The sequence below is a fragment of the Crocuta crocuta genome, unplaced genomic scaffold (assembly GCF_008692635.1).
Source record: "Crocuta crocuta isolate KB4526 unplaced genomic scaffold, BGI_CrCroc_1.0 scaffold130, whole genome shotgun sequence".
Lineage (NCBI taxonomy): Eukaryota > Metazoa > Chordata > Mammalia > Carnivora > Hyaenidae > Crocuta > Crocuta crocuta.
This window is the reverse complement of record NW_027527920.1, coordinates 17664565-17682486: the sequence shown is the minus strand read 5'-3', so window position 1 is coordinate 17682486 and position 17922 is coordinate 17664565. Positions and strand designations below refer to the sequence as shown.

General features: G+C 35.3%; 1 protein-coding gene across 3 annotated transcripts in view; it reads right to left on the bottom strand.

Moving 5' to 3' along the window:
• Positions 1–17922, bottom strand: part of DNAAF4 (dynein axonemal assembly factor 4) — a 64820-nt gene that overhangs the window by 20105 nt on the left and 26793 nt on the right. For all 3 annotated transcript variants that reach the window (XM_077748272.1, XM_077748270.1, XM_077748276.1), the window contains exons 4-6: positions 15150–15381; positions 3197–3342; positions 1574–1683 (exon numbers count right to left, since the gene is read on the bottom strand). In XM_077748272.1, coding sequence (XP_077604398.1) covers positions 1574–1683; positions 3197–3342; positions 15150–15381 — 488 coding nt within the window. The remainder of the gene's footprint in view (positions 1–1573; positions 1684–3196; positions 3343–15149; positions 15382–17922) is intronic.

Genomic DNA, 17922 nt, shown 5'->3' with positions numbered 1-17922 from the left:
ACACACACAAACATGGTGGTAGACAGATAATGGAGACCACCCCACCAAAAGATGTCCATATCCTAATCCTCAGAATCTGTGACTATGTGGCATGGCAGGAAGGATTCCACAGATATGCCTAAAATAAGGTCTTGAGGTGGGAGATTATTCAGGATTAAGCAAAGGATACTAATGTAATCACAAGGATCCTTATCAAACAAAAAGGGAAGCAGGAGAGTCTGCGAAGATAGGATTATGGAAGCAGAGGTTGGAGTGATGCAATTGCTGGCTGGAGGCCACAAGCCAAAGAATGTAGGCAACCTATAAACTGGAAAATGAAAGCAAATAGATTCTTCTCTATAGGCTCTAGAAAAAACACAGATGATACCTTGATTTTAGCCCAGTGAAACCCATTTTGAACTTCTGACTTCCAAAACTATAAGATAATAAGTTTGTGTTGTTTTTGGTGTGCCTGGGTGGCTCAGTCCGTTGGGCGTCCGACTTTAGCTCAGGTCATGATCTCATGGTTCGTGGGTTTGAGCCCTGCTTTGGGCTCACTGCTGTCAGTTCAGAGCCTGGATCCTGCTTTCGATTCTATGTCTCCCTCAATCTCTGCCCCTCCCCTATTCACACACTCTCTCTCTCTCTCTCAAAAATTAAAAAAAAAAAACTTTTAAAAAATAGATAAATAAATAAAACATAAATTTGTGTTTTAAGCCACTAAGTTTATGGTAGTTTATTATGGCAACAATAAACAAATAACATAAAAGTCTATATCTTGATATATAATAAGTAATATCTACAACTGCCTCAAAATATGAAATCGAATTGTCATTCATAATGTATCAAAATGTACTGTTATTCATAAGGTATCAGAATGTATCAGAATTTTTGATAATTGTACAAAAATATTCACACATAGCAGCACCTGGGTGGCTCAGTCAAACATCTGACTCTTGATTTCGGCTCAGGTCATGATCTCATGGTTGTGAGATCGAGCCCCAGGTTGGGTTCAGCACCGATTGTGCAGAGCCTGCTTGGGATTCTCTCTCCCCCTCTCTCTCTGTCCCTCCCCATGCTGTGCTCTCTCTTTCTCTCTCTCTCTCAAAATAAATAAATAAACATTAAAAAAATTATTTAACACACAGAGCAACATGTAAACAAATAAAAGGATTTCTTGGATATAAATGAAAATATATAAGATAATTTGATAATCTTTTAAAGATGGAGATGAATAATAAAAGAAGTTCTAGTTTCTAGAAAACACATTTCTAAGAGAGAAACACCTTTCTCGGAAGGACTTAAGTTAAATATAAATGATTTTAAAGGGGATTTTAATATCTAACCCAAAAGATGTGATATGTTTCATTTCTATGACATTTAAATGCAAAATCAAATAAAAATAAAAGCCTTGTTATATAATCTGACTTTTTAAATATGGAGGTCCTTCCTATCTAATTTGCTTATTTAGATTATGTTTCCCCAACAACACACACACATAAGCACATAAGTCAAGATATCTAGAAAATGGAGTTAGTACTAAGGTCTACCTAAATTTATTATAAATCTCACAGCCAGAGTTCAAACAACCTACTTTCCTTTGTCCTTCAGCCATTCTGGGTTCTTTTCTTCTTCTTTTAAATCAGAAAGTTCAGGAATATCAGTATTCAATGCTCTCCGTGCTTCCGCTTGTTTGTGTAACCACTGAAATCAGAGAAGTCTAATGAAGGACACAAACAGCTATTATATTATTATTATATTATCATATTAACAGCTACTTTGACATTACCCAGCTTCTGTATAAAACAAAAATACTATTTGTTATGGACTCAATATTTGTGTCCCCCGAAATTCATATGTTGAAGCCCTAATCCCCAATGTGATGGTATTTGGAAGTAGGGCTTTTGGGAGATAATCAAGTTTGGATGAGGTCATGAGAATGGGGCCCCCATGAGGGGATTAGTGTCCTTACAAAAAGAGGAAGAGACCAGAACACAGCTCTCCTCCCACCACTCCCTGTACCCAATCCTGGGCTTCCAGCCTCCGGAACTTTGAGAAATAAATGTCTGTCATTTAAGACACCCAGTCTAGGGTATTTTGTTAGAGTAGCTTGAGTAGACTAATACACTATTTGATAATGGTGATATTTTTAAACATTCAGTTTTTTACCCTTTTTTGTTTAACATTACCAGCTGGCTAAGACCAAAGGTACAAAAATTTCTAATCCAAATTTCATGCAAATTTCTAGGAGTTCATGGGATTATTATTTTACTTTTCTTATTTATAGCATATTTGTTTTTCTATATTAAAAAATACATAAATGACTTTTAAACAATTATAGTTTTATAATTCTAGAAATAACTTTATAAATGATAACATTTAGAATATATTGTTTAATAATAATAAAACAGTTAATATTTATAAATTGTCATTATGTCTTAATGATCTTCAATCACTTCCACAACTTTTGAATTGTGAGAGACAACACTTAACATCTCGTAGTAAAAAATAATGCAGTTCTTAGGGTCTATATACTTAAAGATATAACATTGAAAATCCCAGGGCCCAGGTATTTATAAATGAATGAGAAATATTCTCATTAGAATATCTAATCACACTAGATATTATCTATTTCACTAGAATATCTCATTACAAATCTAATACAGAAAATGACGTAGGGGCGCCTACGTGGCTCAGTTGGTTAAGCTTCAGACTTTGGTTCAGGTCATGATTTTATGGTCTGTGAGTTCAAGCCCTGTGTCAGGCTCTGTGCTGACAGCTCAGAGCCTGGAGCCTGCTTCAGATTCTGTGTCTCCCCGAGGCACCTGGGTGGCTCAGTTGGTTAAGCAGATTATGTGTCTCCCCTTCTCTCTGTGCCCTTCCCCTGCTCACACTCTGTCTCTCAAAAATGAATAGATGTTTAAAAAATTAAAAATAAAAGAAAATGATGTATTTGATAAAACAGATGGCAAGTGTTTATCTCCCAGAATAAACAATAATACTGCATACTAAATCAGTGTTTTCTCATTAGTGTTCTGGAGATAAAAAAAAAATTCTGCAAAATATTTTTCTCATAACGAAATACTAAAATATATTCAAGAAGTACTATCTTTAGTCTAATGAATACTTAAGAAATTCAGAACCAGTATTAGTTTTAAAAGATGAAATAAAAAATATTATCATTGTGATCACTGTAACTAACAGCAAGAATACTTACCTCCTCTTCTTCTGCTACTTGTGATTCCCGGAGAGCAGTTGGAAATACTCGAGGGGTAAAATTGATTTTAATACTGCCAACAGAGCGAGGAGCAGGAATACTATTTTCCTTTAACTTCTCCAAAAATATATTTTCTGAATCTCTTCCTTCAAAAGCAATATTAGCAAGTGAGTTTCTCTTTCTCTCATTTTCTGGTTAACAGTCAAACTGATTTTTAAACTAATTACACAGCAAAGCTACCTGTAAAATCCTATACAAATAAACCAAAAATAACTTCTGCTAGAAGGAATGTAAAATCCATCATTGAAAGTGTGGCAGCAAGCTATCTGTTCTTTAATCGATGACCAGGTACTTTTCTAGGATTCTGTTTGTTAAAATACAGTGTCTAGTTTACATTCAGTCTAGGAAAGGGCGGACACTCTAGGCAACTCTACAACCACTTTCCATTTTAGAAAGCCATTGCTAGCAACACTACTTCTATTTTCCTTAAGCTACTATGGCAATATCTTCTATAAGCTTCCTTGTATAAGCTTCAAAGTTTTTCAGCCATCAGAGATAGCTAATGAGAACAGGCTAAAAGTAATAATGAAAAGTTATATGGGGGCGCCTTGGTAGCTCAGTCGGTTAAGTGTCTGACTTCAGCTCAGGTCATGATCTCACGGTTTGTGGGTTCAAGCCCCATGTTGGGCTCTGTGCTGAGAGCTAGCTCAGAGCCTGGAGCCTGTTTCTGATTCTGTGTCTCCCTCTCTCTCTGACCCTCCTCTGCTCATGCTGTCTCTCTCTCAGAAAGAAATAAAACATTTTAAAAAAATGAAAAGCTGTATGTTTTTATTAAGATACATGTAATAATCGTTAAGCCAATATAAGAGGAGACATAAATCTATGTGTTAGAACGCAAACTATATGAATAAAAGGAAGGAAAGGCAGGTTTAAAAGCTGCAAAACTACCAAAAGCATGATACATAGATTTAAAAGGCAAATATCAAAATTTTAAAGAAAATCAGATTTTCCACAAACATGACAGTAATATCTTTGTTATAAAATGAATACATACAAGTAAAAAAAAAAATTCTAAATTAAAAAATTAGAAAATGGCCTAAACTGACATTTCCAAGAGAAGGAAGTGGGGGACAAGTAGGAAAAAATAAGGACTCAAACAAGAAACAACATCAACAAAAATTTGAGTGTAAGTTTTCTACAGATTCCTGTGGTTGAGACAGCTATCTTCTAGTATTCTATCTATTCTCCCCTCCTCCTTTTAGAGACAGAATTTGAGTTCTAGGAGAGGACATGACTGTGTCAGGCTAGAATTGATATAACCCAGTCTCCCATAAGGTTAGGTGTGATTGGGGCACCTGCGTGGCTTAGTTGGTTAAGCCTCTGACTCCTGATTTTGGCTCAGGTCATGATCTGACGGTTTGTGAGTTTAAGCCCCGAGTCAGTCTCCACGGGGACAGTGTGAAGCCTACTTGGGTTTCTCGCTCTCCTTCTCTCTCTGCCCTCCCTTGCTCACTTGGGAGCTCTCTCTCTCAAAATAACAAACTTAAAACCACTTAAATTTAAAAAGATTAAATCTTTAAAAAGATTAAACTTTAAAACTTAAAAAATATTAGGTGTAACTTACATGCCAAATCTGAGACAACAAAATCTGAATAGAAGTGATGTATATAACTTATAGATCATCATCTTATAGGTAAATCTGCTTGCTGAGAACTTCTCTTTCCATTTCCCATTGGCCAAAAAACAATGCCAACTGCAGCATCCAGGAATGGAAATGACAGAGGTGGCCCCACCAGCCTAAATGGCTGCACAGAACAAAGTTATCTATCAGGCCTACATGGATCACTGTTACATAAAAAGTATTAGATTATAGAGAACTATATTTCTGTCTTATTTGATCTATAATTTGGATCTCCTTATTATAACAATTAACTTTAATTATCTAATACAATGTCCAAAGAATTTTATATCCAAGTAAATTGTTGCTTACTTATAAAGGCAAAAGACATTCCTAGATATGTAAGAACTAAGTAAATATATTACTTAGCTGTCTTTTCTAAATACAGTAAAATTATGGTTTGTGAGCATAATTTGTTCCAGAAACATGCTTAGAATCCAAAACGCTTATGTATCAAAGCAAACTTCCCCATAAGAAATAATGTAAACTCAGATGATTCATTCCACAACCCCAAAATACTCATATAAAAATGATTATAATACTGTAATATAATACAAAATAATAAATAAAGTAGAAAATAGAAAAAAATAAACAAATTAACCTGCACTTGCTTTTGAAAACCTACATGGCTGGTGTGAGGGAGGTAAGAGAGAGGTAATTTATCGTGTAGGACGACTTTCACTCACTAACAGAAATTACTGCTATCTATTGGTTCAATGGAATCTTTTTCTGCATGGGGGCCATTGTATATGCTTACATGGATGTTGACTACAGTACAGTATTAATAAACTCTTGTCATATACTGTATTTAATGTAACTGGCAATAAGGCAGCAGAGGAAAGGGTCTATATTGGCAGTCAGCCTGACCTAGAAGGAAGCAAAGCATTCCTAAGTTTACTCTTGTATAAAAGACAAAGGACTCTCCATAGCTGTCTTGAAGCGACAAAACATACACTAGTGCCAGTTGTGGGCACCTTCCAACATTCTGAAAAGTCTGATTTCTGCCAAACACCACAGCCTGAGATGGAGCATTGGAGCATGGTAGGCGATTACCCACAATCCCCCAGAGAGAGAGAACCATGGACTCAGCTGTGACTACGTGACATTCAGCATCACATACAACTCATATTGCAACACATTGCTCGTTTATTAAGTTAAAACTTATCAGAAATGTTTACTTGTCTTGAGGAACACTCACAGAATAAGTTATTAACAATCAAAGGTTTTACTGTAATATATTCAAAGAAATGTTCCAGAAAATGGAGAAATGAAATTAAGAACCCAAGTGTAGGGAACTTAATGGTAACAAATGAAAAGAATGGATTTTCTAAATAGTGGAGAACACACTAAAAATGGTATGAATAAGGGGTGCCTCGGTGGCTCAGTGGTTAAGCGTCTGACCTCAGCTCAGGTCATGATCTCTCAATCTTGTGAGTTCAAGCCCCGCATCAGGCTCTGTGCTGACACCTCAGAGACTAGAGCCTGCTTCCAATGCTGTGTCTCCTTCTCTCTCTGCCCCTTCATCAGACACGTTCTCTCTCTCAAAAAATAAATGAGCATTAAAAAATTTTTTTAAATGTTATGAATAAGATTAAATGTGAGCACAACAAAAGGAAAGGAGAATAAAAAGTTAAAATGAAGTATATAATTTCAGATTGTTATATTAATGATTACTAAAATAAACATGAGGGGAATAAGAACTATTTTCCATAATGAGAAATTAAAAAAAAATTTCTTACTAATTTTGCTAAAATAAACATTTTTAAATGCTAATTAAAAACATTAAGGTGATCACTAGTTACTTTTTTTTTTTCAGAAAGAGAGAGAGTTCCATGCGTGGAAGCAGGAGGATGGGGAAGAGACAGAAAGAGAATCTCAAGCAGGCTCCACACTCAGCACAAATGCAGAACATGTCTCCATGACCCTGGGATCATGACCTGAACCAAAATCCAAGTGTCATATGCTCATCTGACTGAGCCACCCAGGCACCCTGACCACTGGTTACATTAAAAATGGAGTATCCATCCTAAAAAAAAATAAGGTATCTAACTTCCAAAACCTTACTGTAAAATAAGACAAATAGTAAAATAAAGAATAAAAGAAACTTATCTTTCTATTTCTAGAAACATAAGTTTAAGTTTTTATAAAATTTTACAATTTCCAGATAAAATGCTATAAACACATAAAATGCTTGATAAAAAGATAACAAATAAAAAGGTCCAAATATATAGTTCAGTTTAAAAGGTAAGCAAAGAAAAAGTCTTATCAGTGATTTACAGCTGGAGTAATTCAAAAGCTGACAAAAAGCTGTTTGGATCCCCTATGGTAAGGAACAAGGCAAGGATGTCCACTCTCATCATTACTATTTAACACAGTATGGGAAGTTTTAACTTCAGCAATCAGACAACAACAAGAAATAAAAGGCATCCAAATTGGCAAGGAAGAAGTCAAACCTTCACTATTTGTAGATGACCTGATACCCTATGAAGAAAACCCAAAAGATTCCACCAAAAAATTGCTACATGAATTCAGCAAAGACACAGAATATAAAATCAATGTGCCTAAAACTGTTACACTTCTATACACCAATAACAAAGCAGCAGAAAAACCGATCCCAGGGGCTCCTGGGTGGCTCAGTCAGTTAAGTGTCTGACTTCGGCTCAGGTCATGATCTAGCAGTTTGTGGGTCCGAGCCCTGTGTCGGACTCTGTGCTGACAGCCAGCTCAGAGCCTGGAGCCTGTTTCAGATTCTGTGTCTCCTTCTCTCTCTGACCCTCTCCTGCTCATTCTCTCTCTCTCTCTCAGAAATAAATAAAACATTAAAAAAAAAAAAAGAAAAACCGATACCATTTCCAACTGCGCATGCACACACACACACACACACACACACACACACACACACACACACACAAAGATACCTAGGAATAAACCTAACTAAAGAGGTCAAAGATCTGTCCTCCGAAAACTATAGACACTTATGAAAGAAAAAGAAAAACATTCCATGCTTATGGATTGGAAGAACAAGCATTGTTAAAATATCCGTACTGCCCAAAGCAATCTACACATATAATGCAATCCCTATCAAAATACCAACAGCATTTTTTCACAGAGCTAGAACAATAAAACCTAAAATTTGTAGGGAACCACACAAGACCCTGAATGGCCAAAGCAATTCTGAAAAAGAAAAATAAAACTGAAGGCATCACAATTTCAGATTTCGAGCTATATTACAAAGCTATAGTCATCAAGACAGTATGGTACTAGCACAAAAAGAGACACATAGATCAACTGAAGAGAATGAAAGCCCAAAACTGGACCCACAACTCTATGGTTAATTCATCTTTAACAAATCAGGAAAGAATATCCAAAGGAGAAAATATAGTCTCTTCTATAAATGGTGTTGCAAAAACTGGATGGCAACATGCAGAAGAATGAAACTGGACCATTTTCTTACACCATACACAAAAATAAATTCAGAATGGATGAAAGACTTAAATGTGAGACAGGAAACCATCAAAATCTTAGAGGAGAAAGCAGGCAAAAACTTCTTTGACCCTGGTTGTAGCAACTTCTTACTCAACATGTTTCCAGAGGCAAGGGAAACCAAAGTAAAAATGAACAATTAGGACCTCATCAAGATAAAAAGCTTCGGCACAGTGAAGGAAACAATCAGCAAAACTGAATGGGAACTGATGGAATGGGAGAAGATATTTGCAAATGCCATTACAGATAACGGGTTAGTGTCCAAAATCTATAAAGACCTTATCAAACTCAGCACCCAAAAAACAACCCAGTGAAGAAATGGGCAAGACACATCAACAGACAGTTTTCCAAAGTCAAGACATCCAGATGGCTAACAGATACATGAAAAGATGCTCAGCATCACTCATCATCAGGGAAATACAAATCAAAACCACAATGTGATACCACTTCATACCTGTCAGAACGGCTAAAATTAACAACTCAGGCAACAACAGATGTTGGTGAGGATGCAGAGAAAGAGGGACCCTTTTGTGCTGCTGGTGGGAATGCAAACTGGTAAAGCTATTCTAGAAAACAGTATGGAGGTTCCTCAAGTAACTAAAAACAGAACACTATGATCCAGCAATTGCACTATTAGATATTTACCTAAAGGATATAGAAATACAGATTTGAAGGGGTTACATGCACCCCACTGTTGATAGCAGCATTATGAACGATAGCCAAACTATGGAGAGAACCCAAATATCTATCAATTAACAAATGGATAAAGATGTGGAATATATATATATATATATATATATATATAATGGAATATTACTCACCATCAAAAAGAATGATATCTTGCTATTTGCAATGACATGATTGGAGCTAGAATGTATTATGATATGCAAAATAAGTCAATCAAAAAAGGCAAATACCATATGATTTCAGTCATATGTGGAATTTAAGAAACAAAACAGATGAATATATGGGAAGAGGGGAAGAGGTGAGAAGGAAAGAAACCACAAGAGACTTTTAATGATAGAGAACAAACTGAGGGTTGCTGGAGGGAGGTGGGTGGGAAATGAGCTAGATGGGTGTTGGGTATTAAGGAGGCACTTGTTGTGATGAGCACTGGGTGTTGTATGTAAGTGATGAAACTGGTGCCTGGTTGCCTCAGTCGTCCAAGCATCCAGCTCTTGATTTTGGCTCAGGTCATGATCTCATGGTTCATGACTTTCAGGCCCTTTGCTGACACAGCAGAGCCTGCTTGGGATTCTGTCTCCTTCTCTCTCTGCACCTCCCCTGATTCCTCTCTAGTTCTTTCTCAAAATAAATTAAAAAATTAACTTAAAAAAATAAGTGATGAATCATTGAATTCTATTCCTGAAGCCAATATTGCATTGTATGTTAACTAACTAAAAATTTTAAAAAACTGTTTGGAAATGTATCTATATCTATATGTAAAATACATATATAAAGGCTAAAGGTTGGAAAATTAATGCTGATATAGTTACAAAGGTGAGAAGCTGGAAATGAAACTAGAAGCTTAGAAGGGCCACACCCTTAGTGAAAAGGATACTTATAAAATCTCTGCCCACTGGTTCAGGAAAGCGAAGGCTATTCTTCCTGGAATTTTGGATAGGAGGAGAAAAAAATTTCTCTTGTGAGAAATCAAAATTCCAGGTATCCCTCTGAGCAACTCTTACTCCCACAATTCAGAACACCTGAGATTTTTTTAAAATGCACTCATTAAACAAAAAATCCTTGCTGAAGATGAACACATAAATCACATGAGGAAACAATCATGAAGGAAGGAAGGAAACAATCCAGCATGAAGAACAGTTAGCAGATACAACAAACAGGAGGAATGGCTTCCTAAGAACTTGAAAGAATAGAATAATCTGAAAGAGATTAAAATAATAATTTTAAACATGTTTATTTAAGGAGCAAAAACAGGCTAATGCCATAATGAAAAACTAAGAAAATAATGACAAAAGAACAAATAAGAAACAAAAATGACAAAAGAACAAGCAAAAAAAAAAAAGGAACATCCAAAATGAAAATACCGTCACTAAAATATAAAACTTTAGGAAAAGTTTAGCAGCACATTAAGCATAGTTGAAAATTTGCAAACTTGAAGAAATCTGAGGATAACATACAGATTATCTTAATACAATTAAGATAATCTTAATACAGATATCTTAATACAGATATCTGAATGTAATTAATAAATATAAATAAAACAGAGGAAGATGATATTTGAAGACAATAACTTAGAACTCCCCAGAAATGACTGAAGATATAAGTTCTTTAATAAAAATAAATTGCCAGTTCTGACATGAAACAAATATAAAACTGCACTGAGACTTATAAAATCAAAGTACATCAAAGTGAAGAATTTTAAAGCAGCCAGACACAAAACATGGATTACCTTAGATCAAGAGCAGACTTCTCGGCAACATTAGAGGGCAAAAGGCAATAGAAAAATATCTTCAATATATTGATGGAAAATAATTATCACCAGCCAAACCATGCTTCAACAAGTAAAAATATAAAGATAATCATGGGTGTTGGGGGGGGAGGGGGGAGATGGGCATGGAGGAGGGCACTTGTGGGGATGAGCACTGGGTGTTATATGGAAACCAACTTGACAATAAACTATTTGTAAGATAGATAGATAGATAGATAGATAGATAGATAGATAGATAGATAGATAGATAGATAGATAATCAGGGCACCTGGGTGGCACAGTAGGTTAGGCATCTGACTCATTATCTCAGCCCAGGTCATGATCTCAAAGTTCTTGAGTTTGAGCCCCACATTGGGTTCTGTACTGATGGTGTGGAGCCTGCTTGGGATTCTGTCTCTCCTTCTCTCTGCTGTTCCCCTGTTGTGCTCGCATGCACGCTCTTTCTCTCTCCCAAAATAAACTTAAAAAAATTTTTTTAAATAGAAAGACAATAATTGAACTTATACCCATAAATCTTCATTAAAGAACTATTAAAGGATTTACTTTTTTATAAAGTTTTTTTAATGTTTATTTTTTTTTTTTTGAGATCAAGAGCAAGAAGGGGAGAGAAGATCTGAAGTGGGCTCTATGCTGACAGCAGCGAGCCCAATGTGGGGCTGGAACTCAGGAACTGTGAGATCATGACCTGAGCCAAAGTCGGACACTCAACTGACTAAGCCACCTAGGTGCCCCCAAGGATTTACTTTTACTGAATTTCCTTGTAATATTTACAAGTATGGTAGAGATTAACCTTAAAACTTTGTTTAATATGTGTGTTAAAATATAATAATTAGAATTATATCTATATGCCAAAATAGATACAAAAAATTTAATATTAATCGTTCAAAGAACGAAAATAGAATACATACCTTTCAAATTAGTAGAAGGAAAATAAAGTAATTAAGAACACTTCTTAAATCCAAGACAGAAAAACAGAAAAAAGAATGCAAAAGAAAATCTGGTAAATATGTCACAAAGTAAGACAGTAGAAGAAAATCCTAAGATATAAGGATATATTTTATTTATAATAATAAATCTAAGCAGCCCAAAGTTCGTTTATTTATTTTTTAAATGTTTTTATTTATTTCAGAACGAGAGAGAGAGAGAGAGAGAGAGAGAGCACACGTGAGCAAGGGAGGGTCAGAGAGACAGGGAGACACAGAATCTGAAACAGGCTCCAGGCTCTGAGCTAGCTGTCAGCACAGAGCTGGACGTGGTGCTCGAACCCACAAACCATGATCATGACCTGGGCTGAAGTTGGACACTTAACCAATGGAGCCACTCAGGTACCCCAGCCCAAAGTTTATTAAAACAAAGCCTTAGAATAAACACAAATAGGGGCGCCTGGGTGGCTCAGTCGGTTAAGCGTCTAACTTCAGCTCAGGTCATGATCTTGCAGTTTGTGGATTCAAGACCTGCATCAGACTCTGTGCTGACAGCTCAGAGTCTGGAGCCTGCTTCAGATTCTGTGTCTTCCTTTCTCTCTGCCTCTCCCCCACTCATTCTCTCTCTCTCTCTCTCTCAAGAATAAACATTAAAATTGTTTTAAAACACCGCAAATAAATATCATACACTATAATTTATACACAAAGAGATCCAGGAAATTTTACATATGAGAATTATATAGTCATTTCCATTCTATACATTTGGAAACTAAAACACAACCAAAAACAAAACAAAAAAACAAACAAACAAAAACTCCCTAGTTATTCAAGATTACTTTGTTTATAAAAATGATTCAGTATACTTTGTTCTTCATTTTTTCTTTTTATAATTAAAAAATTCCAAGCATATACAAAAGTAGACAGAATAATTAACCATCATGCACTCATGATTTGACTTAATTCTCAATTGTTGGTCAATGTCACTTCATCTTTGCTTCTATCTACTTTCACATACCATATTATTTTGAAGCAAATCTTCGACATCATATTTTTTCATCCATACATATTTCAGTAGGTATCTTTATGAGATAAGGACTTACTTTCTATGTAAAAAATTTTTTAAACATTTCTTTATTTTTGAGACAGAGTGCGGCAGGCGAGGGGCAGAGAAAGAGGGGGACATAGAATCTCAAGCAGGCTCCAGGCTCTGAGCTGTCAGCATAGAGCCTGACATGGGGCTCAAACTCAGAAACCACAAAATCATGACCTGAAGTCAGATGCTTAACTGACTGAGCTACCCAGGTGCTCCAGAGATAAGGATTTTCTAAATCTAACTACATTATCACATCTAAAGGCAAAATTGTAATTATTCTTTAATTTTTCAAATATTCAATTGGTATTTAAATTTTCAAGAGGCAAGGTTTTCTAGCTGAGCACATTGCTTCTGTCCCCTCCCCCAAACCATGATGCTATTAGTAAAAACTAAGGGGAGAATATATATTGAGTAGGAAACCTGCAGCACCTGCCACACTATTTGTATTCTGTAGATAAAAAGTGGTTTGTCTATTACATTATTATAATTGTGTGTATAAAAGTGGCTTATCTATATATTATATATACTCATATTCTATTATAAATTATGAGTCTTGCTTGTTCATGTGCCAAAGAATGAATGCAACAATCAAAATTCCAAACATCTAAGTTGATTTTTGAAATCACATAAAATCTTATCAAAAGTTTTTTAAATGTTTATTTATTTTGAGAGAGAGAGATCGAGAGAGAGAGAGAACACACAAGCTGGGGAAGGGCAGAGAATGAGAGGAAGACCAGAATCTGAGGTAGGCTCCAGGCTCTGAGCTGTCAGTGCAGAACCTGACATGGGGCTCAGATTTATAAACTGTAAAATCATGACCTGAGCCGAAGTCAGATGCTTAACCAAGTGAACCACTCAGGTACCTCTTGAAACTTTTTACTTCTATAATCACCTTAATATAAAATACTTCATAGTTTTCATCAAAATGCACCCCCCAATATTTAAGTTTTAGGTATAGAAGAGCATGGATGTCACATCACTTTTAATTGCTATGCCCTGCAAAGTAATTGTGTCACAGTCTGGCTCCTAGCTTCNGACTGGTAATTACAACTTCTGAGGTTTAGCTATTTCATCATTAGTAATATTTTGGTTAAACACAAACTGAGTCACTCTTCAAAGTTATTTTATGGCTTTGGGATGCTAGACAACAAACATTTAAAAGGAAATACTTTTCCAAACCAGTATTATATGCTTTGAGTACTTCTTCCCTACATACAAACAGTCCCTGCCAGCATATGTTATGAATTAAATAATGAACATGGCTAATCTGCCTGCCTGTGTAGCAATATAACACAACAATTGTCATCGCCTACTCTAGAGCCTGGTCACCTGCATCCAAACTTCTGACTGCCATTTATTAGCAGTGGTACCTTGGGCTAGTAAGACTCTCTATGCCTTTTCTCACCTGGAAAACAGGGATAATCATGGTTCCTAAGTCCTAGGGTCATTTAATGACTTTTCAACACACTAGACCTCACTTAAAGTAGTAAAGATACATAGTCTAGAAGAAGAGTGTAGGTTTCAGGTGCAAAAAGATCGGGTTCAAATCCCACAGGTTTACTTGTTGGGCCGTTGTATATCATTTTGGAACATCTATTTCCTCTAATAAGAAAAGCAGCACTTAGGTCAAAGTGTTGTTGTCAAGACTGAGTCACACAATCAATAAAATCACCTGGCATAGAGAGATCACCCAATAAATGTTAATTATTGTTATTATAGGAGTGATTTTGGTACAAAATATTCCATTTACTAAGTATACCCAAAACAAAGTTTAATATTCTAAAATCAGAAAAAATCAAACTCCTAGCTTTCAATAAAGTAAAGTAAAGTAAATAAAAAATCAAACTCCTAGCTTTTCAATAGTAAAAGCTCTTTTACCTATTTCTAAACACATCAGGATCAAAGGCCAGAAGAGCCCCCGTTTGCTTTCAAGTAAGTTGGCGTAACAGTACTCGTATTCCTGAGTCATGTGACGAAAATATATTTTAATGAGATTCCTATTTTCTTATCTCTAAAGAAGTAAATGAATGCTCCTGGCACCACTAATCCACTCCAAGTCTTTTTCGACTGGAAGTAAACACCTATTTAAAAACACTTGCATACATTTCAAAATGAAACACACAGCAAAACCAACACTGAATCCTTGCTCGTTGTATTCTGAAAATGTCACTACTTCCTAAAAGAAGAAAGAGATCTTTCACCTTGGCCTTTATATTACAGTACTTATTCTCTACACACCAAAATAATGACCTAATCGTGTAAATAAATAACAAAAATAGTGACCTGTCTAGTTTACCAACAGGCCTCACTTTCCCAGAAAATACCTTTAGTGGCAAGATGTCTAGATGCTGAAATTCTAGTATGGCTTTTATGGTTTAACTTCTTTCTCTCTTCTTCAATTTGCTTTTCTTGTTCACAGCATTTCTTTTCTCTGTGAATTCTTTTTTGTTCTTCAGCTTTTCTTTGACATTCTTTCCAGGCTTCCAATTCTTTAGTTACTTTTTTTCGTTCATTTTCTTTCATATCTTCAATTTTTTTCCTCTTCTCTTCTTCAATCTGTAAAAATTATAATTACCAAAACTTTAAAACATATAAAAAGCAACATTTTAAAAATAAGAAATTCATTATAATAATTAGTCTTACCTCTAAATTCTTGTCATTGTATCTGCAGCAATTGTTAGTAGTAAATAAAAAATTAAAATAGGAATGGCAAACGATTTAGCATGTCATGGAACACAGCTTTTAGTTCCAGATTTACCATTTACTATTAATACAATCTTGAACAATCATTTTCTCTAGTCTCAGTTTACTTATATGTAAAATGGGGGCAGGCATTCAATTAAATGATATCTAAGGACTTGGTAAAAAAAAAATTATCTTTCTAAAAATCCTATCACTTGTTCCAAAATTTACACATGCATGCACACACATTTACCTTTCTATGTATGCCAGCCTTACCTTGTCTTGGTACTGAAGTTGCGCCTACCTTCACCTGAGGAATAAGGGAATAATAAGAAAGGAAATAGGAAGGATGAACCAGGGAATTTGTCTCTGATGGGTGGAAATGTTTGAACTCTGGATGCTGCTGCTGCCAACTACGTTTGCAGTAGCAGTTACTTGAAGCTTCCACAAGAGAAGCTAACTATCAGATGAATTTGAAAGCAGTACATTGTAGAGGAATGCGCTAACTTTTTTCCCTTTCACAAACTTCCTTCGTACAGGCAAGAAATAAAAAAACCCCAAGAACCTGTGAAAGAGTAACTGGTTGATATATATGACTGACTCTATGTATCTGATTTTCCTATGGTTACAAAAATATCCTCCTCTCTATCCTCTAGAGAAGCAGTATCTAAGAGAATTTTCTCAATGATAGTAATGTTCTGTGCTATTCAATACAGCAGCCACTAGCCATTTGTGGCTAATGAAGCACTTAAAATGTGGGTACTGTGGGCCGCCTGGGTGATTCAGGTGGTTAGGTGAAAGACTCTTGGTTTCAGCTCAGGTCACGATCTCACAGTTTGTGAGTTTGAGCTCTGCATCGGGCTCTGCACTGAAGGTGCTGAGCTTACTTGGAATTAATTCCCTCTCTCTCTCTACCCCTACCGTGCTTGTAATAAACTTAAATAAACTGAAAATGAGTAAATAAGTAAATAAATAAATAAATAAATAAATAAACTTTTAAAAACGTTTTTTAATGTGGCTAATGTGATTGAAAAACTGAATTTTTATTTTAAGTTTCATTAACGTAAATTTAAGTTAACTTATATTTAAATAGTACATTTGGCACATCTCTAGAATAACATGTTGAGACAGAGTTTCCTATGGGCTCAATTATTTCAGAACACAGAATAAACATTCTAAGTATGAAACTACACTGGAGAAGTGTTCTGTAATATCTGCATGACCTAATACCCTCTTCTGGAAGGCTGTTATTTTCCTCTGGACTGTGGAACATGAACTTCAAAACAAATTTCCAGAGTACTGAACAGGATTTTCCTATAGTCCCAGGATTGCACATAAGCCTAAACTAAGCACACAAGATGGTAATTTTTACATGTTCTAAGTTCAGAGAGTTGCCAAAAGGTTGGGCCAGGAAGGATCTTACGTGTGGCAATGAGCCAGCCTTTAAATGCCTGACAACAGTGCATGATGAACAGTCACTGTTAGCCACAGACAGCCACAACCTAAAAGGAGAAGATGAAAACTTCACCCAGTTTAATAATATGTTTGCCTTTTTTCTTCTCCTCCCTTTCTGCCCCAACACATGGAAGAAGGGAAAATTATGTGCAGTCAGACACCCTCAATCCCTGAGAATCTCTGCAAGTGAAGTGAGTTTTGAAAAGTTTTATAAAAATATGTAAGACTAAGTCTTAAGTACCAAAAATGAGACTGTCCTTATAACCAAAAGTAACAGGGAAATTACGGTATTATAGCAAAGATATAATTAAGAGAACTACATACATATATACATACACATACATACATATATAAACATACACATATAACTTAATTTATAATAAACTATATTAGAAACAAAAAAAGTCTAACTCTTCAGGGAGTAATGGGGAAGAGGAGGGACCAAGAAAGGTTTTACAGAGCAGGTGACAGAAGGGACTAGAATGAAGAGAAAAACATGAGGAATACCACAAAGCTTATAATAAAAGGAAAAGAGAGACTAAGTATATCAAAGAGAAAGACACATAAATGCTAAACAATTCTTGTAATTCTTTTATTAAAAAATATGGTAAGCATAACTCTTAAAGGAAGGCTGTATGGTAAATTATAGTAAACAGAAAAATTCAGAAGGCTAGAAAAACAATCATCACATATGAAGAAACTGGACTTTAAATTCTTTGTATTGCTAAAAAAAAAAAAGATGCCATATAGTATGAAATATTAATTTAATATAGACAGCTAATATAAATAATAGGAGAAAAATGAACAGGTCCTAAACCAAATTTCTGAAGAAGGGGACATATACACTACTTTTTTCTTTTTTTAAATGTGTATATGTTTATTTATGTTTGAAAGACAGAGAAAGAGAGAGACATAGAGACAGTGCATGCGAGAATAAGCAGGGGAAGTTCAGAGAAAGAG